At 39.9% G+C, this 20389-nt stretch overlaps 3 protein-coding genes and 1 pseudogene across 4 annotated transcripts in view; 2 read left to right on the plus strand and 2 right to left on the minus strand.

Annotated features, from left to right (window-relative positions):
- Positions 1–19402, minus strand: part of LOC144636029 (inositol-pentakisphosphate 2-kinase-like) — a 171069-nt gene extending 151667 nt beyond the window's left edge. The window contains exon 1 of the mRNA XM_078495167.1: positions 17685–19402. Coding sequence (XP_078351293.1) covers positions 17713–19395 — 1683 coding nt within the window. The 5' untranslated portion in view covers positions 19396–19402 and the 3' untranslated portion in view covers positions 17685–17712. The remainder of the gene's footprint in view (positions 1–17684) is intronic.
- On the minus strand, positions 739–11654 carry LOC144636020 (uncharacterized). Its single transcript, XM_078495158.1, has 9 exons — positions 11516–11654; positions 9791–10718; positions 5485–6563; positions 4640–4702; positions 3895–4124; positions 3120–3431; positions 2159–2361; positions 1394–1537; positions 739–806 (listed from the first exon to the last, which is right to left on the minus strand). The coding sequence occupies exons 1-9, from the start codon at positions 11589–11591 to the stop codon at positions 794–796; spliced, it is 3048 nt and encodes a 1015-aa protein (XP_078351284.1). The 5' UTR covers positions 11592–11654; the 3' UTR covers positions 739–793.
- LOC144636065 (putative skeletal organic matrix protein 5) lies at positions 13326–16257 on the plus strand (annotated as a pseudogene). Its single transcript, XR_013567460.1, has 4 exons — positions 13326–14937; positions 15050–15092; positions 15478–15604; positions 15692–16257. The product of XR_013567460.1 is annotated as a putative skeletal organic matrix protein 5 (transcript).
- LOC144636019 (CCAAT/enhancer-binding protein zeta-like) overlaps positions 19391–20389 on the plus strand; it is a 33823-nt gene continuing 32824 nt past the window's right edge. Inside the window, exons 1-3 of the mRNA XM_078495157.1 lie at positions 19391–19620; positions 19757–19843; positions 19998–20059. Of these exons, the coding sequence (XP_078351283.1) occupies positions 19516–19620; positions 19757–19843; positions 19998–20059 (254 nt within the window). The 5' untranslated portion in view covers positions 19391–19515. The remainder of the gene's footprint in view (positions 19621–19756; positions 19844–19997; positions 20060–20389) is intronic.

Genomic DNA, 20389 nt, shown 5'->3' on the forward strand with positions numbered 1-20389 from the left:
CCGTAAGTTGCCTACATCTCTTTTGGCCTATTTACACGGTACGATTTTGTCGCATGCGACATGCTCGCGACATGCTTATATGCTACAAGTCGCTTACGACTGTCGTAGGCCTGTCGTTAGCTTCTCGCATGCGACAAAATCGCACCGTGTAAATCGGCCTTTATGATACCTCAACACTAAGCTCGTAACCAGACCGTCTCGCTTTTCAATTTTGTTGGGTTTTCTTTGTTTTTATTTTTTTTAAAAAAAATGTCTAGCTACTAGTCGACGTATTTGTTTAACGAGGGCTGCATGTAACAGTGTTGCGACTTACAAACCTGTGGCCCTCGGATTCATAATCGAATTGGAATTTAGAAGTGTTGGTTTTTGTCGAGGGAGGAAAACCGGAGTCCGAAGAAAACGCCACGAAGCAAAGACGAGAACCAACAACAAACTCAACCACATATGACGCCGGGTCCGGGAAACGAACTTAGCCCACATTGGTGGGAAGCGAGCGCTCTCACCACGGTGCTACCCCCTGCTTCCCCAGTCTAGCGCTACTCTACATTTCTTTTTCAGAACCCAAAAAAATTGACACAATTATATTTATTATCAAAAAGTATCATTTATTCATAAACAGTCTTTCCATGGCAATGAAAATAACATTAATGCACTTTTTATCCACTTTTACATTAAAATACAAAAAATGCACGAAGCTTTTCCTTAAAAACAAAATGGAAAAACTCTTCGTCTTGAAATATATATACACGTCCACGGAAAATTGAAATGACATCGCACATCAAGTTAAACTCATTTAGCAATGAAATCTGAAAATAACAAGAAAAGAAACATAAACACCAATAAATAAACCTGCTTGACTTCCTTATGCGCTATATATGTACGTTCGTGACTAAAAAGAATGTATCAGTCACTTGAACACAACTTAACTTGGTATGTCTTCAATCTTGGACGGAATAAAAAGAGAAATGATTCCCCCCCCCCCCCCCCCCCTCCCAAATCAATGATAAGTTCGCGCTAAAACCAAATAAAGCTCGCCATTTTTCCATTTTTGAAATGGGGGAGGGGTGGTCCTAATTTTACTTCAGTTGTCAAGTATTGTAGCTTACATTTATCGGCAAAGTAGCAGGAATTAAGCGCCTAGAGTATAAAAACCTTCCACTTCCTTCCACCTCAATGCCCCCCACCCACCGCGCTTGTCTATCGCTAGTATTTTGTCGGTTTGCTGGTACCCATTTTTTCTTAAGGGTGGAAAGAGGCACTGAAAGATTAAAGAGAAGTAAGGCAAAAGGATGAAATAATAAACATAAATAAGAAATAGGGGATACAAAGCAAACAGATATCTCGTTAACTATAAGAAATTCATAAACGAAAAAGGTCAGGCTGTGAGAGTTACCTGTTATTTGGCACTACTCTTGAGCTTCCGTTTGCTGCTGAAACAGTTGAAGGACCCGCTGCAGCAGAGCTTGGTGACAAAGAACCAGTGGAATCTGGTCGGGATTCGTCAGCGGAAGGTTTTGATTTGAAGGGCAACAGCTTCCTGTGGAGAAAAACAATCGTAACAACATGAGAACAATAAACAAAGTAAGAACTACTTGTTATTGAGTAACGTGTGATTTCCAAGTTCTGTTGTTTAAAAACCGCCCAGAAAGATATTGTCGACCGTGACCTGACTCAATACTTTTTTCTGGTAAAAAGCATGCATTTGGTATGGTATATTTGTACTTGAGAGTTGGTGTTACATGTATGCACTCGTTTTAGTTTTGCGATTTGTTTGTCGTTTACAGCGATTCTCACTTGTGTCAAATATACTTCACATTTGCTTCGGTTTGAATTACCGTGCTTAGTGACTGGTTTGAAAAAATCCCGCCACTTTCTTAGTCAATCAGAAGTAAAACTAAAACCAAACGTGACTCGCTCGCACGCATCTTCCTGAGGTGGCCTTCCCTATAAGCCTGGTGGTTTTCTGGAGGTCTCATCACCCCACTTCCCCCAACAACAATTTACTTTATATTTTCATCTTTATGTTCTAGGCGCATTTCGTAAAGGAGCGAGAGCCTGAGTCGCCAATTTTAGTACTTTTCACTGAAAAGCAGAAAAATCCCCTTGACAATGTCCCTTAGAACAGAGAACTCTGATAACGCCAACAAATAACTCTTACCTAGATAATTTCAACAATTTCTTCCCTCGTTCTTTTTTCCTATGTCTGTCACAGTAGTAGCATTGGCATACAGTAACATCAGAATTAACATCATCAGGGATGGAGATATTGAAAAAACCCACAACTTGCTGCAAGCTTGGCAAAGTGACACCTGGCTTAATTCCCTTTGCTTTCTTCTTCTTTATAGCATCCTCCCGGAGAAGCTGGTGGTTAAAGACATAAAAGTGTTTGTGAGTTTGGTGCAATCGTGTATGTAATGAAACTAGTAGGACTAAAGGTCGGGACAAGGCGCTTGTTCGTTGCACACACAGCGAATTTTGAAGAGTGGGGATGTGACTAGTTTTCCAATGCAATATGGCAAAAAAAACATGACGCTCTCTCACTGGTTATATTTTTGTCGCAGCGACTTGTCGCAGAGTGAGCACACGCTGCGACAACGCTGCTTTCGCTCATTTTGTCGCTGAGATCAGTCGCACGAATTCAAACTGGTTTGAATGCCTGCGACTGATTGCAGCGACAAAATTTTTTCGGGGCAGTGACCAAAGCTATGTCGCAAAAATGCACCATGTCACACGAGGCAACATGTTGCAGCAACTTGTCGCCGCGACTTGTTGAAACCTAGTGATGTCCCAACCTTAAGACCAGTTCGGAAGAAAACCCGTACTACTATCTTTAGAGTCAACTTGTTCAAACACAATGTTTTTTTCCGCGTAAACTCGTATTTGCTCTTTACAACTTTTTCGCGCAACGCATTTAAGACAACATTATGGCACAGACATTAGCTTGGCGACATTCGTAGTTCCTGTCCTGACACTTTAGATGGATTACATATCTTGAACAATTCGGCTGAACATTTTTCAATTTAGTTTTTTCCTTCCTTGCACCTCCTGTTTATCCCCTTATTTGTTTGGCCGATTTTGGAAATGACGTTAGTCTATCGAAATGTACTTCCAAGACCCACCTTCCATTTTTCGTAGTCCTTGTGGTTCATGTACTTTGTCTTTGTTTCAGTGTTGTTAGTTGAAGCACCTCTGTTTACTGATTTGTCTTCACATCGAACCTTTCGCTTGACCTTAGTCCTCGCGGCAGCCTGCCTCGGATGCGCGTGGCCTGGTAAAATGATTTCCTTTGCAAAAGCGATTTCATGTGCCAGAGTACGCTGGGGTCGAAGAGCAGGACGGACTGGGTACGATAATGTCTGTTGGATCACCTGACGACAAAGGAATGATCGTTTGTCGCGCTCTTTGTCCACATTCTCGTTCAAAATCATTGACTGAAAAGGAAGAAAAAGAAAAATATCGACCGCATTTTAATTGATTGCTTTCAGACTCAAGAACAATCAGCATATGTTTTCTCTTTACTTTGTCATTGTATTGTAAAGTTGAATTTTAAGGAGATATTTGATGCTCATCAGCTAGAGGACGTTGTCTTGAATTACCAGAAAACGGTCAATGCGAGCATTAAGAAAAATTAAGAAAATGTAATCATAATTTGTTTTAGAACGGGGTATAGCCTCTTTGTATCTTAACTATTTAGCTCCGACAGATGACAACGAACAGTACACGTTTTTTTTTTACTTATAACGAAAAGAAAGGAAAAGCGATAATCACCTAATCCATTTCTAAATGAATTGCTATTTTACAGTGACCCACCCTACAAAATAGAAATCTCTTGTTCTCCTTTCCGTCCCAACACCCTTTTTACCGTTTTATATAGTACATAAATTTTCCGTCTACCTTTGCGCGCAAAATGCTCTCAGTCAGGGAGTACTTTGTATCTTGTGTTTGGTGTTTGATTACAATCCTTTTTCCTTTGTTTTTGTCCGCAACACATTTCTTTTCGCCCAGAATCCGTGAAATAGCCGTGTTCAGGTCATGTTTGAATCCAGTTGACTCCTGCTCTGAAATCAGGTGTTTGATAAAGCGTCGGTTCTCCAAAGCCTTTCTTCCACCAATCAGCGACTTTCCTGAAACAATTATGGGACATGTTTGTAAGTTTCTATTAAGACATGGGCGTCAATATGTCCAACAGAACACTTGCCTCGGGAGAATAATTAATATCAACAAGAATAGTCCATTGCAGGGTTACCCCAGCGTTAAATTCGCCGATACCCATTTATCAGGGACGGCGGAGCAATTTTCCAAGTGGGGGGGCTGACTAGTGACTTGAAGTGGGGGGGGGGGGGGCTTAAAGACTTTTCTAGTAAGTCTTTATTTTCGGAAATGGGGGCTAAAGCCCCCCCAGCCCCCCGGCTCCGCCGTGCCTGTTTATACACCTGGGTGGAGAGAGGCACTATGAGAGTTAAGTGTCTTGCCCAAGAATTCAACGAAATGACCCCGGACCGCTCCTTCCGGAGTCCAGCGCACAAACAGTTTGACCGCTGTTTCTTCCACAAAGCCTGTACTTACTTTTATTGATATAATTTTTATCCCTTACTGAAATAATAAGCCCACCACTCTTTTTTCAATCTATTTTTCTCACCTTGCCGCAGTTCTGTTGATGCTGTTGGTGGTGGTATTGTTGGAAGAGTCAATGGTGATTGATCTGCAGACGATCGAGACATACAGTTACAATTAGCTGACATTGGCATATTCATATATTTCTATATCCCTTTTATATCTTCCATGCTCATGGAATTCCAAGACCACTTTGATACAGTTAGTTCACAATCAAATTGAAGTTGATGAAGGTAAATAAATCATCATAGCCTCTAAATGATTGTCAGCTAAGTGTTGCGCCTGGCCGCCGCGATGCAGCTTTAGAAACTAATCACTTTTTCATATATTTGATGTTTCTTTCTGTTTTGAAAGAAATTGCTTTTCTTTTAATTACAGGTTTGCACACGTGTTTTGTACCATCGGTCTTATAATCACAAAGAGAGGAAAAACGTGATGTTTACCCCTGGCGAGATCTTTTGTTTTCAGACTATACGGGTTACCTATCTGGGATACATAACTTTTTATCTTTTCGCTATTAATTTAACTTTTGCTAAGATAATTTCAATTTTCATATAACTATCTTTTGTTCATTGTGAATGATTTTGCCTTCGCTAACATGATGGAACAGTTAATAGATCTCTATGGCTTCGTGAGTTATTCCTTGACGTCAATAGCATATAACAACATAGTCAGTATATAATCCTATATCTCCATAAAAACGAATTCTGTAGAAAAGATTTAAATTCCACCACTCACTTCAGGGCAGCCACTTCCAGGCAGCCATATTTTACTCTCACTGGGGTATGAGTTTGCTAAAAAAAACAAAACCCTTCTATACACAATTTAACATTAACAAAAACGGTTCGAATTAAACAAGTAGCTACTCACCATCATTGTACTTGTCATTTACAGCCAAAGGTTCTCCATTCTCGTCATCACGTGACATGATATCAATGATAGCATCATCTGTTGTCACATTACTCATTCCCAGTTTCTCGCTCGTGTAAATCGTTTTTCCAGTAGAAGCCTCACATTCAGATTCGTCTTCACTATCATCACAATTCATACTAATCACCACTTCTTCTCTACTTCTTTCCTTGTCGCCATCTTTCACCGTGTTCAGTTTCTCGCGTTGTGATTTTCCACTTGTGTAGATAATTTCTTCATCGTCATCGTCCATAGTTATCACGACTTCATTCCGTGGCGCCACAGGCGTCTTACAGGACTCTGTTGAGGAACTATCGGTTGCCATGGACAAAGTACGTGTTAATTCACCAGAAGCAGTAGGCAGTAAAGACAAGCTAGAAGATTCCTTGGGTGTTGATGGGTGTAGTGACTCATGATCAGGGACTGTCAGTTCGGATGATGTAGATGGACCAAGCCTCGACTGGGTTGTTAGCGGTACATGACTGAGAACAGTTTTCTCTGTTAGGCCGGAGGGTGGAGTCGATGAACGTGTCGAGGAGGTCAAATCAGAAACACAAATGTCCGCCTCGGATGTAAGTGAGATTACTGACACTGATGTCAAAGATGCAGACCGGGTTGTTTTAGTCGGTGTCCAAGTTGATAAATCAGACAGGGACGATGTTGTGAATGAAGAATCCAGGGATTTCGATTCTGAGACCTCATTAACCGTCCAAACTTCGGTTCTAGGCGTGTCAAGGATTGTAGGAACAGCCATCAACGGAGTAGATTTTAGCGTGTCGGTCAGTGTCCATATTTTCTGTTCTTGTGTTGCATGGTCGGTTGATTGATAGGATTCCCGGGCTGATTTTTGTCTTCTTGGAGATGTGTTTGGTGTTGATTTAGGACTGGCGCCCTTGGATGATTTCTTGTTACGTTCTATGGCCGTCCTGTCAAAAATCACTTCCTCTTCACTCAGCTCCTCACTCAGGTAATCAGTTGAAGGAATAGTTAATCCAAACACTCTATCGTGACGTCGTCGCCATCGCTTCTTACAAATTCTCCTGCAGAGGACATTTGTGGAAATATAAAAATTAGTTAATTGAAGATCTGGAGTTTTGCCTCATATGTATAGTACTCGAGAGTACTTTATTTGGCGACAATTTGATTAATAAGGGGAAAAATCACTAATTTAAGTACTTCCTAAATGTAAATATCGCCAATTTTAGAATTCCGTACTTTTAACTGAGGATATTCAAATTCAAACACAGCCTAAATTATCTTTTGTGTGTAGATTAAACAGTCAATTTTCCTTTTTGATTGCATACTTATAAGCAATAGACCACACTTCCTAGGGCTTTACTGGCGTAATAAAACCACGCGGGATGTTGGGAGAACACTCGAAAAGCTTGTAAATCACTCGCCTGACATCCCGCATGGTTTTATTACGCCAGTAAAGCCCTAAAAAGTGTGGTTTATTGCTTTTATGAACTAACTATAGAAAACGCTCTTCAAAGAAATAGGAATCTATTTTGTTAATCGTGATCAAATGTCTTATTCTCAACAAGTTCATCGGATGACGCGGCAAACCAATCATAGCGGCCGAAAGAATAAAACACAGGTTCAGCTCCACCCACAAAATCCACAAATCGAGTATCGACGCGACAAAAACGTGTAAAAGATCTCTTAAAGCCATAAAAGTCATAAGAAAGGAAAGGAAAAAGACAAACTGTCATGGTATAAAATGTATTCAACGATTTTAAAGTTCTTTGACGTGGAAATCTAGCAAATTGTGGTCGGAGTCATTCATCGCGAAAGTAAAAGCAGGTAAAAGACTGCACGAAAACTTTGCAAGTTTACAAACTTCACAGACTGACGAATGTATTGAGAATACTAAAGGTTAGTTCCACAAACACTGCTTTAGAAATTTGTTATGAATTTATTTATTCCGTATTCTTTCGTTTTCGCCGAATAACAGACTTGGGCCGGAAAGCACTGAAAGCACGTAAAACTGAAGATATAATTCAAGCGTGTACAAGAATTTAGCGCGAGGTATAAATCAAGTTCATCGTGACCAATTTGATCAGTTTTAATTCCTTTCAAATAACATTTCCGAGTTAATGTTCAATGGAACCATATCCGTGTTTTTAATATTTTTCCAGTCCGGTGAAAGGGGACCTGTTTATTGTGTTCCTTCTCATATGTTTGTCTCTGTGTTTTCGTTTTTTTTCTTTCTTCGCTCAACTGTGGTGGGCGGGAAAATTCAATTTTGTGATCCACTCTCAATACATTTTTATAATGATCATTTACGAGAATCATACGTAGGACGGCCATATCGGGACAAAAGCGGGACTTTACCGGTACAATAGTACATAGGTTTTTGACCAATCAGTGCGCGCGTAGTACGATTTAACGAACCTCTATATAACGAAGTCCTCGATATAACGAACGATATTCTTCCCACTAGTAATAGTAAAATGTATGGAAAAGAACCTCGATATAACGAACACATTTTGCCAGTCCCTTGGCCCTTCGTTATATCGAGGTTCCACTGTATCTGAGCTATTTTTGCCCCCGCAGGGTTTTGGCCCAGAGGCCAAAACCCGAGGAGGCATCATTGTAATCCGCGCGAATATAGAATATATATATAGTATATACCAGGAAAATTCTCGATTTGACCGAAGTGAGCGGGCAAATAGTATCGGGAAATGTGCAATGCCGACAAGGTTGAAAGCCCGCAAGTGGGTATCGGGAGGTGTGATAAAATCCCCTGTACGGTGATTGGTCAATGATGACGCAAGTAAACGATGATTGGATGATGATGACAACCAAAAGCGTGAGCACGTGCACAGATGACAACAAGTAAACAAACGACGTTTGTAAACGTTGATTGCAGTTGGGCAGCCTTTTGATAAAGATGATTTGAGGTTTTATTCAAGGCCTATTTCGACCTATTCATTTTACAATGTCTAAAAGCCGAAAGCAATGCAATTATTGAAAAGAGTTTGCGATAATTAACTCGCAGAGAAGTAAGAAAATCCACATTTTCACTTCTGAGTGGTGCTGTCATGACATTTCACAAGGCCCCGAAGAAGAAATATGTCTAGGAACACGTCGAACATATCTAGCCATAACTTCACTGAATTTGTTTGCGATTTACGATAAGCAAGCCTTAGTCCAAAACCGCGATTTACCAAGCGCAAACTACTTGAACGGAGAAAAGCCTTGATCAGTCTATCTCCGGACGAGATTTACAAGAAATTCAAAAGAGATCTCGAGATAATTATTTAAGACTCGCGGCAGGCGAAACCGGAAACCAGAAGCGAACGACTTTGCGTTTGCATTGACAGAAGGTGAGAAATTCTTTAGATTGATCTTTGTCATGAAGCGTGATTTAATTATTTACGATAAGAAAGCCTTTGTCCAACTGACCGTAATTTACCAGGCACAAACTACTTGAATGGAGAATGGTCTTGATCGGTTCACTTTCGGACGAAATTTTAATTTTGCAAGATGATACTGCGGCATCAAGAAAAGAACTTCCAAAGAGATCTCGAGATGCATTGTGATTATTTAAAACTCGCGGCAGGCGTTTGCATTGACAGAGGTAAGAAATTCTTTCGGCATCCTTTTCTTTCTAAAGATTGATCATTCTTATGTCATTCTTTATGCTTGGGCTCAGGCTCTCAGCCCATACATTTATAGAACAATTGGGCCGGCTCATTGAGCGACGAAGTCGCGAAAACGAGCGACGCAAGTCGCCATACTGTCGATCTTCGTCCCGGCGTGTCAACTTTTTCTAAAGTCTAGCTTGAGTCTAGCTGAGATCACTCACCACAGCGAAACATGACAAAATGATGTCAAGGTGCTGCTGTCGCGTTCTTGTAATTAATTGATTTACCGTATCATAAATCTTTACGAATTTTTGCTTAATTTCGTGTTGTTTTGTATTGCCTCTTTCCATCTTGATGAAGAAAAGGCCAGAAACCATTAGAAAACACAAACCAACAGGGAGCTTTTTCTTCATAATCATCCAAAATATATAATTAATTTCCAATCAAATGTCTGAAATGTAGTAAAGGATGAACAGCAAATAAAAACCGATTAATACCGGGGGCAACCTAGTGTCAGCTATTTCTAGTATAAATTAATATATAACAACTTCTGAGAATTTGGTACTGTATCACGACAAAATAGATACGGGTGATCTTAGCTACTAGTCTCTTTGGAAATATATTCAACTGATACGGTTATAGGAAATATAGAACAACAGCAACGATTAAGAACTTACCACAGACGTGGAACGCCAGTATAAATTATCAAACACATCAAAATTCCTGCCAAGATTCCTGCAACAATGGTCGCCGTTGAATCTGAGTTCTCTGGGTCTTCAGTCCTGGAATCATATTCCTTCTTCTTCTTCTTGAAACGTTTGCCTTTTTTACTCTCGTCTAACTTTGCGTGTTCGTAAGCCACATTCCAACGAAGACCTGAAGATGTCTTCATTCCAGGATGAACAGCCATCTTGTGTTGTGGTATCGCCGTTGTGCCGCCATGTCGTGTTGACCCTTCGTGTCCAGCCACCTTTGGTCCGCCATGCGGTAAAGAATCGTCTTTATGATCATTACTGTGTGAAGATTTCTCTTCATCTTTTTTAGTGGTATCGTCTTCCGTTAAAATCCAATCTGATTCTCCATCAGCCGTATCGACTGTCGGAATAACCGTTTCCTCAGTTGGTAGAATCGTCAACCTGAGCCGTGGAGCGTTAATTTTCATCTTGTAAGGTTCGCCCGTGCCGCCAGATAATGGTGGGGTGTTATGGAAATCAAATGCATCCTCGCCTTTGCCTTTTCCCAAGCTAGAAGCCAATGAAGACATTTTAGCACCAAGTAATGAGGCCAGCACTTTTAGTTTGCGCATTCTCGCTGATCTTCTCATGGCGAGCTTTCGCTTGCTGGAGGCATTTTTAATCTTGTCATTTGTGACATCTGTAGTCAATTTCATGGTATTTAAGCCGTTCTTTGATGTCGGTAGAACATTTCCGTCCATTGAGCCAATTCGTTGATCATCGGATGAGAATGAATCTGTGATTGGTGTTGTATGGACGGGAATCTTGTGTTGTCTGGAGCGAAGCGGTACATCAGCATTTCTCGCTGAAGGATTCTTGAATCCCGCGGTCACTTCGCTGTGAGACTTCGTGAATGGATGGTTCGATTCTTCTGAAATTTGAAAAAAGAAAGACAGCATTTTGTTTAAAAGCAAGTACGAAATTTAGGTTTAAAGAAATTAAAAGAATTATTATTTATAGAAGTGAGAAGACTGTTTTAGGAACCCAGTGTTGAAGTGCCAGAAAAATTTCAACAAGAAAAATTAAACGCACCCGGCTACAATAATCATGCTCAAATTACTTGCAAAGTAAGCTTAAATTATTTTTGTGAGCGTGAATTATTAACTCTTACCTCCTTACTGTGAAAAGACATATTTTGCGGCCAAGCTTTGTAAGGTGAAGCTAATATAGTAAAGACACCAAGATGTTCGCTATCGACAACCGAACCATCGTTTCCGATAAAAGGACCAAACCACGGCCGAGACCAACAGTTTTAAAGTGAATAATCCTTTGTTTTCCTTTCTTACTCTTCGACTAAAGTGCTGAACACTTGTTAATTTAAACATTTTGTAAAACTACATGCCTATTTTCATTCATAAAGAAGTTGAAAAATCGATCTTAGAGTCATTTGACTGAATTTTCAACACTTTGAAAAACAGTTTGAAGCCAACTTGAACTAAGTGCAGAAGACGGCGCGCTTAGCCAATCAGGAGCGAGAAATTTTGGCGCCAATGGAGAAAGGAAGCCAATAAAATTTAATTTTTTTCCCCTAAAGAAAAAATAAATTTTTTTTTGTGAAAAGAAAAAACAATGATTGCTGTTGGTTTGTGAAAAAGAGTTTGAGGCCGGCAAGCGCGCACTCGGGAAAGGAAAACCCCCCCCCTTTTTTTTTTTTTGAGTGTCTCTTACCTTTGCAAACTGCGTTTGATACCAGGAAACAAAGAAAGATCAATATGAAAACTTTTTTCTTGTCCATTTTCAGCATTGTGCCATCACTCGTATAACCCAATACATTCCCGTAAGAGTTTGTAACATTTGACCTCACAAACGCACATTGACGTCAGAATCGCGCGCCTTAGCGCGCGCTAACCGTAACGCAATTAACAGTAACGCAAGTTAAATTCACGATAACACAAGCACGAAAGACAGTTGTTTTATTTTAAAATAACAAACTGTTAGATTTTTTATTCATTTTGTTCTTCTTGTCCTTGCTACTTATACATAACTCCTAGAGAGTGTGTTTGGTGTGTGCGTCCCAGAACGCGTCATTCTCATTCTCGTTCCCAGTGCCAGAGCGCGCGTTACCCTTATTCAGCGGGACGACCCTGTATAGGAGAACGAAAGGAGAACGTGGGGGGCTCTGGGAACAAGATTGCGTCATTCTCGTTCCCAGACCGCGAATGCAGACGGATTTCCGGGTGTTGTTTAACGCTACCAACTCGTCGGCGGACGGGGGGGGGGGGCGGGGGGGCGGGTGTAGTCTACATGGGATGACACCAGAAATCAGATATATAACATCAAGATTTGTTTTTCGCGACAACTTGAAGACGAAGGGACCTGAAAACAAACTAGCTCTTTTACAAACAGCTCCAGAACCACGCACTGATAATCTAAAGATAGGTTTTTCATACAGTGGAGCTCAGTCGTGGAACAAATACCCAGGCAAGCGACTTCTTAAGCGACGCTGGCGTTATCGAAGGGCGTGTTGTTGTCCTCCAGCTCCCCCTGCTCCCCGGTCGATCGCTAGCTAGGTGAGTGTGTGTGATTGGGGAAGAGAGGGAGGAGAGGGGAAGGGAATAGCGTTGAAAAGGGAAGCTGATAAAAAGCTAGACTGTTTTCGATTTTATTTTTTGTAAGTGTATTTCTTTATTGGACCTTGTAACCCTTATTCGTTTTTACAAGGTTGACATTTCCGTAAACCCGGCTGTCAGAAAGTGAGCACAATGTTGCAAGATATTTTTAGTCTGCTGTTCAAACAACTACTATCGATCAGTAGACATTTTGTCAGTTAACACAATGGTCTGTTTACAGAAGAATTAAATTAGTCTCTCCCACGATGACCCGTCAAACAGGCACGCGACCTACACAAAGAAAAATGTCATCCAATAGGAGTACAAGTGTAATGACTTAATGCCACCAAATTCACAGTTCTCACAACTGACATAACAGGAAAAATATAGCAATCTGTAAGGAGAATGAACATTTCGATCATGGAATTTCGAACTTATGGGTTCATAATGTGAGTGACGCTTCTATTATTGGCATTTGAAAAGTCAGTTTACTCTGAAATACGTATTACATTTGCAAAACAAAAGTTTAGTTGACTTTGTAGTCTATTCAGAATGAAAACAGGTAATTTTTGCATAAGAACTAAGAACTAATCTGCGATCAGTGTTTAACTTAGTTTTCTCGTAGAAATTTCTCCTAGATAAGGTATTAACAATCGAATTACCACTGTCACCGCACCTTGAACAAAAAGAGTTTAAGTGGGTTGATGCTATATCAGTGCAGTGTCGGTTGATCACTTATAGCAATCTGTGAGGAGAATAATTATTTTGAAAATGAACCTTATTGATTTATAATGTGAATGACGTTTCTATTATTCGCATTTGAAAAGTTTTCTCTGAAATTTCTCTGAAATACATTTACAAAACAAAAGTTTGTTGTTTGTAGTTATTAGAAGTTTTTTTTTTTGGTTAAAAAAAAGTTGATTTAGTAGTCTATCGAAACAACAGTAAAATTTTTGCATTAAAAACGGACTAAAACACTGATCACAAATTAGTTCTAAAATTTCCCACTGCCACCGCACCTAAAACCAAATTAGTTAAAGCGGTAGATGCTATATCAGTGTTGTTTGATAACTTATAAAGCAATCTATAAGAATAATTAATTTGAAAATGAACCTAATGGGTTTATAATGTGAATGACGCTTCTAAGCTCTTCTATTCAATACTTTTCCAAGGATACGAGCTACAAGGTAAGCTGTTTCTTATTACGAGACGGAGAGCGAAAGAGAAAATAAATTCGATTTTGCTATCAAAGTTGTTTGTGTGCTTTTCTTCATTCAAACAACAGCAACTAAAGCGCGAGTCTCGAAGGACGAAAATCATTCTATTATTCGCATTTGAAAAGTTTATTCTGAAATACGTATTAGATACATTTACAAAACAAAAGTTCAGTTGACTTTGTAGCGTATGCAAACAACGTTAACAGTAAAATGAATTTTTTTGCGTAAAAAAAGACAAAGAACTAAATGGGATCAGTGTTAGTTTTCTGGTAGAAATTTTTCCTAGATAAGGTAATTATATCGAATTACCAGTTATTAAGACATCACCTTTCCATATAAACTGAATGAGTTTGAGCGGTAGAATGCTATTTCAGTGTTGTTTATTGATACCTTATTTTCCCGACATTGCTGAGGAAACCGCTATTTGTACAATCTGAATTCAGGTACTTTTTAAGTTTATCATTGTGTTTTTCAGTATTCATCAAACTCGCCCACTTTCCTCCTCCACTCCGAGTTCCCCGAACCAAGCACCCCTTCAATCCTTTTCTCTTTCGCCGCTCTATTCCTAACTCCAATATATTTTCAACAAGATTACGCGCAATCTTATTTTTTCTTCTTTGTCGGAGTAGTTAAATACGCCGCGAAGCTCGATGTCTTCTATCGAGAGGCGTGAGGCGCCAGTTTTGCTTCCCCGCCGCGCTCGATACTCGAAGACTAGAAGACGCCTGTCGAAATTAACCTTCTAGTTTCTGGGGAGAAATGTAGAAGCGGCCGGGCAATAGAGACCGCTCAAAGTTATACGAATTTTTACTTTTCTACACCCTCTGATAGCATGGAAGAGACTGTATGAGAAGGAGAACTTGTGCAAATAAAAGTCACGCATGGACATTGACGCGCGCGCGAAGACAAAATAAACTTCCGGGTAAACTTGGACCAAGTTCATTGGATGCTGGCTGCAAGCAAGAAAATTCTCGGGTTTGTAAACAATACCTCGGTCAGCTTGGACATAACAAGGGCACAGCTATGGGCTAGTCAAAAGAGTGAACGATCCACAGAATTCACTTGCGAGGCAAAACGTTTGTATTACAAATCGTCAACATGCGCTTGTTTTTCCAAGCTTGTTTTATCGCAATCTCCCTTGTACTGAGCGTGAATGGAGACAAATCCTCCCCATCTTGTGCCAAACCATACGACAAGATGATGGCCTGTAACCTGATTTGTAACATGATTCAGGACTCGGACGCCAATAATGCCATGAAAATGCTGCAAACAAAATTGGAGAGTCTGCTTGCAGTGATCAAGAAACCTTCCCCTCCACAGCCAGGTAAATCAGTAAATAATTTTACCCATTGCAATGTTTTCCAGATTTTTTTTCGCATTTGGATGCAATTCCGTCAAGCGTTTTACAATTAACCAGTGTTTTGTATTCTTTGCAGCCGTCCCTGCCTCTTCATGCAAGCAACAGTATGAAAAATACAAGTAAGTTGGTATAAACTTTATAGTTTGAAGCCCATATGCTTTCTAAGACCAATTGCAACGACCAAAGTTTGATTTTTAACATAGGCACGCAACGCATCCAAAATGCGACATTTTAACGAACATATTCAGTATCTCTTTTGCTTTGCACAAGACATCGTGAAATCATAGTGAACATGAAGGGTTACATGAAGGTGGTTTGACAGGGAATAGCGCAGAACGCGATACACGGATGCGAAGCGCGAGGGCGAGCGCTAGTTGATGACTCTTATTTTCATTATCTGCAGTATGTTCAAAAAACGCATTGCCACTTTAGAACGAAGTTTCATTTTGACTCTTTTGGAAGCTAAAGGGTTAAGTTAACCAGCATCGCTTTTCTTCCACACAGGTCCACAAAAAGTCAAGTGTTTACGCTGATGTTTGGTTCACAAAAGATTCCTGTTTACTGTCACATGGGAAACTTTGGATGTGGAGATGGAGGATGGACGCCAGCCATGAAGATTGATGGAACAAAGGTATGTAACTGCACTTCCCTCCCAATACCACTCTTGGCAAACAGTATAAAACGTTGCACATAGTAACATTTTCTTTTTGTATTTCAGAAAACTTTCCATCACGATTCTAAGTTTTGGAGTGACAGAAAGGCCTATAACCTTGCAGGAGGCAAGACTGGGTTTGACACACAAGAGACCAAGTTACCGAGCTACTGGAACACACCCTTCTCCAAGATCTGTCTTGGTATGAAGATCGGCCATCAGAAAAAGTTCATTGTCATCAACAAGCAGGCCAACTCTCTGTACTCACTGATCGCTGATGGGCAATACCGCGCCACCTCAGTGGGTCGTAACACGTGGAAGAAGCTGATTGGTTCACAGGCTTATTTGCAGACCAACTGCAACAAGGAAGGCTTCAATGCTGTGGGAAGTGCCAAAGGTTATTCCAGAGCAAGAATTGGCATCCTTGGAAACAATGAAAACGACTGCAAGACCCCTGACAGCAGAATCGGTTTTGGAATGGGGGGTATAGTGATGACTCCAACACGTGTGGAAACGTTAGAGGCAAAAACATCAAAGCCATGGGATATATCTTGGTTCAGTAGAGTGGGACAATTTGTTCCTTCCTGTAGAAAAGGCCACTGATGCAATAAAGAAAAACTTATTACTTATCATTTGTTGTTTTACTGTTGGTGTAGTACTCTTGCTAAACTGGCTGACTGACTTCTTGACTCTGGCTGCCTTTCTGACTGACTGCCTGCTATCAATCTGTTTGTCTGTCCATCTGCCTGTATGTCTACCCCTCTGTCTGTTTAACTGACAGACTGACTGAGCAGACTTACATAACCAGAACTGTTAATAAAACACTGGGGAAGAGTGCACCTTGCAGTGACCGAAATGTATTATCAAAGGCTGTTTATACTTTCAATCTAAATTAAAAGTCCTGGCAAACATGTAGTATGTACATCAGTAACTCAATTGATGCATATTCCTTCTACAAAAAAAAGAAGTGTGAAAATGTTATTGCCACTAAGCAGAAAGTTTTTTTGCTTGCCCTATGCAAGAAAAATCCTAAGGCCTATCAATTATAAAAAAAAATGGAGAACAATGACGATTTAAGCTTTCAACCTTTTGATCAGAGTGGATTTTCTAGCCCCAAAAAGCATTAAAGAGACTGAATGAAAACAAAGTAGAGCCATCCTGTTTTACAAATTTATCTGAGACTCTCAAAAATTTATGCAATTAATTCTTACAGACAGACATAATTTCAGCCTAAACCTTCCCAATCCCTGTCACTGTTATAAAAGAATTGGTCATGTTTTTTTAGCTACACGTCTATCAGTTAAGAATGCATTTGGGTGTTTGGAGAGCACTTGAAGAGCTAGATTTACTCTCGTCTATACCTTGAGTAATGCTTTTCAAACTCCTGGGTTCTCGATTGTACACCTACAGTACCGCTCAGAAATAAGCGTCCCAAAACATACGCGAAAAACGCGTATGCTTTTGCGTATACGCGCATCTGCGTATATGCGTCTGCGTATCTGCGTATGTGCGTCTGCGTATCTGCGTATACTCTGAATTCGCGTATGCTCTTTAGTATGTATGAGCTAGCTTATTGTTTTTTCTTTTGTCCATAGTTGATTGTTCTTTCAATGGCCTAACATTGCTACATGTAAAATTTAAATAAAAGGAAGACTGACTAAATCATGCCGTGCCAAAGCGACAAACGCCGGAAGTTTTACAAAAATATAAAATGCGTTCCGTTTGTTACAATAAATATTGCAGTTGACTGTCGTTTAATACACAATACATCAGAAACACTAGTCATCGAGTTTTCACTGCAATGAGAAAACTTCTCTTGTGCGTATCTGCGTATGCGTATGCGCGTATGTGCGTCTGCGTATGTGCGTATGTGCGTATAAGGTGCGTATACGATGGACGCTTATTTCTAAGCGGTACTGTACATGATTATACGCTACAGCTACATGATTGTACACCTGAACCAATTCTTAAGCCACACATGTGCCATGCATTGAGAAAACGTTTTTAATTGGTGTTACTTTGTTTCACCTTTCAAACAAGAAGTTAGTCCTCCATGCACCCTAACAGTGTCTTTAAAACAAAGTAAATTATTCCTTATTCAGAAAGATCTCAACTGCATTTTTGGAATCCTTGTAGTACTTTACCACTCGGTCAAATTCTTTAGGATCCAAGTCAACAAGATCAATGTTGTAGTGATACACATCACCACAAGTCATTTCAACTCTTGGTAGTGTAGTCTCCTTCTTTGAAGATTTCTGGAAAGCTATCATTACAGAGCAGTCCTTTGCAGTACTCGCAACAGCAAATTTACAGATTTTGAGAACTGCATTATATAAATTATCTTGATCACTTATATCAGCATTTAAATCTAGACTTTTGTCTGAGATTCTAGAGTTGTTGCTAACAAGAGAAGAGGCAACTGCTTTCCAGAGAGGTAAATTGTAAGGACCATCGACACCAAGCTTGTCTCTTAGTCCTGGGTTACACTCAAAGTGACTGATTACTTTCTTGTAGAGAGGATAAATCCCCTCGACATCAATGTCGTCTAATTTCTGTAATGACAAAAGCTGTTGCAGAACGCCTCCATTTCCAAACTTCAAGCAGTTGACGTTACCTTGAATATCAATGTTGGAGTTGTGAACCTTGCTTTTTTTACACATCGGAGTAGTTGGTGACATGTCAACTTCATTCTGTTGTACTTGGTTTGTCTTTGAGTCATTGATTAAAATTTGAAGCAAAATGTCCAGGAATTTCGTGGAAAAGGGACCTACATAGCCACACTTGTGAGCCTCTGTTGTCATGTCATCTCTACAGCTGTGACCTACTGAAGTCACACAATCTCCATGCTTGTGATCAACTGTGGTCACATTATCACTACACTTGTGACACTCGGTGGTCACGCTATCACCACATTCGCAACCTTCTGTGGTCACACAATCTAAAAAAAGCTTCATTTCTTGCAGAGACATCTCAAAATAATTCTCTGCACAACACACACTCCCTTCCTGAACAGCTTTCTGGACTAATTCCTCTGTGAACATTGCACTGCCATCACAGAAAACACGCAAATTGTTCTGGGGGTCAGACACCAGACATTCCAAGGCATACATAACTCTTTTTGGTTCTCCCGAGAATAAATCCAAGGGGCAGTACTTGCTTTCTCTGTTGTACTTCCCTTCTTTAACCTTGGAGCTCTGAAGCATACAATAATGACAGACTGAATACTTTGTCGCTCTAGCTGGGTCAATGAACGGTGAAGTGGGAACAAAGCCACATTTTGGCTTTATCTCGACAGAGAAGGTTGGATTAATGGTTTTGATTGCACATCGAGACTTTCCTTCGGTTGAATTAGCTTGTGGAACAGACGGAAGAAAACAGAAATCAGGCATCAGAACCCCAGAAGAACAGTTTTCGTCAATCTCTTTGTCAAGTCTGTGTTCTGGGCGAAATCCTCGGCATATTTCATTCATTGCTGATGCAAAACCTTGTGGAATAGAAATTACCTTTCCTACATGAACGTAGTTGTTTCCCATTAGCGGTGATACAACGTGTTTGGCGAAATCAAGGTTGTGTAACATCTCTTGCACGTAATTAAATTCCTCATCTTTCGTTGCGGACGATTTTTTACATTCGTGCTTTCGTAAACGCAAAACTGTTTTCAGTTTGTTTAGCGATACAACCATAGTCCAGGATCCTTCGCATCGATAACTCCACTCATGTGGATCTTTAAAATACTCAGAGACATATGAACACACCGTGTTGTCCGCCATCTTAGAATTCAATGATCTTGACGATAAACTTCATGCCAGCGTACATGAAGCGTATAATGATGTTACGTTTCGTTACGACTTACATGAAGAGTAGATTGTGACACGTGCAACATTTTCAATATGGCGGACAAACAGAGCAAGCTTGCGAAGAGAAAAAAGAAATTCAGTTCAAAAAATGCCCATGATTTAACACTAGAAGATGTTCTTGCGGTCGGAGGAGACAAGGTTGGTATCATCTGTGATTTCTCTGTTCTGTTTCTCAAGGGGCGATAAATGTTTTATTGAAAATTAAGCTTAGAAGTTACAGAATTTTCATCATGATGATATAAGTCTGTCTTTCTGATTGCTCTTAACTTGGAAGGATGACTTTGAAATGATGAAGGATGTAGACGTATCAGGCGATTTTGTTGTCGATGAGGAGACGTCAGAAAACATAGAAGAAAAAGAGGTAAAAGAATGTGTATTGCAAAACTTGATTTAAACTTACATGTAACTTACACATGTTACATGTGTTACATTTGTAAGTTACATTTGTTGCACTCACTCAAAGGCATTATTACTCGTACAAAGCATAAACTGTCATCCTTTCCCCCACAAAACAGGTAATGTCATATATCAGAGAACTTGGTTTGGATAAAATCAGCTTTAAAGGCAAAGAAATGAAGTAAGTACATGTACATGCATTGCATTTATTAAAAAAAAAAAAAAATGTTTACTGGCTTATACAGGAATTCACTCTAATGAATCATCCATCATGACTCTTACTGAGGGGGTGTTAATGGCAAAAATTCAATATTTTGATAAGACACGGTACAGAGGTCTACTCTTATTTTGAATAGGAACAATAAAATTCGTGGATATAGAGCTTAAAGAGTTTCCAGTGGGATTTTCTTTCAAATGTCATCATCATCAACATCATCATTGTCATTGTCATTATCATTGTCATCATCGTTGTCTTCATCATATTCATCGTCAACATCAAAAACTGAAACAA

This window comes from Oculina patagonica, chromosome 13, assembly GCF_052425735.1.
Source record: "Oculina patagonica isolate OP01 chromosome 13, crgOcupat, whole genome shotgun sequence".
Taxonomy (NCBI): Eukaryota; Metazoa; Cnidaria; class Anthozoa; order Scleractinia; family Oculinidae; genus Oculina; species Oculina patagonica.

What these genes read in the sequence shown, in the direction of transcription:
- LOC144636020 (XM_078495158.1), bottom strand. Translation starts at nt 11,591, where the DNA reads ATGCTGAAAATGGACAAGAAAAAAGTTTTCATATTGATCTTTCTTTGT. An exon ending in ATCAACAGAACTGCGGCAAG is followed by an intron (nt 4,125 to 4,639) that starts GTGAGAAAAATA and finishes TAATTGTTTCAG; the next exon opens with GAAAGTCGCTGATTGGTGGA. An exon ending in AAATTGTTGAAATTATCTAG is followed by an intron (nt 1,538 to 2,158) that starts GTAAGAGTTATT and finishes TTTTCTCCACAG; the next exon opens with GAAGCTGTTGCCCTTCAAAT.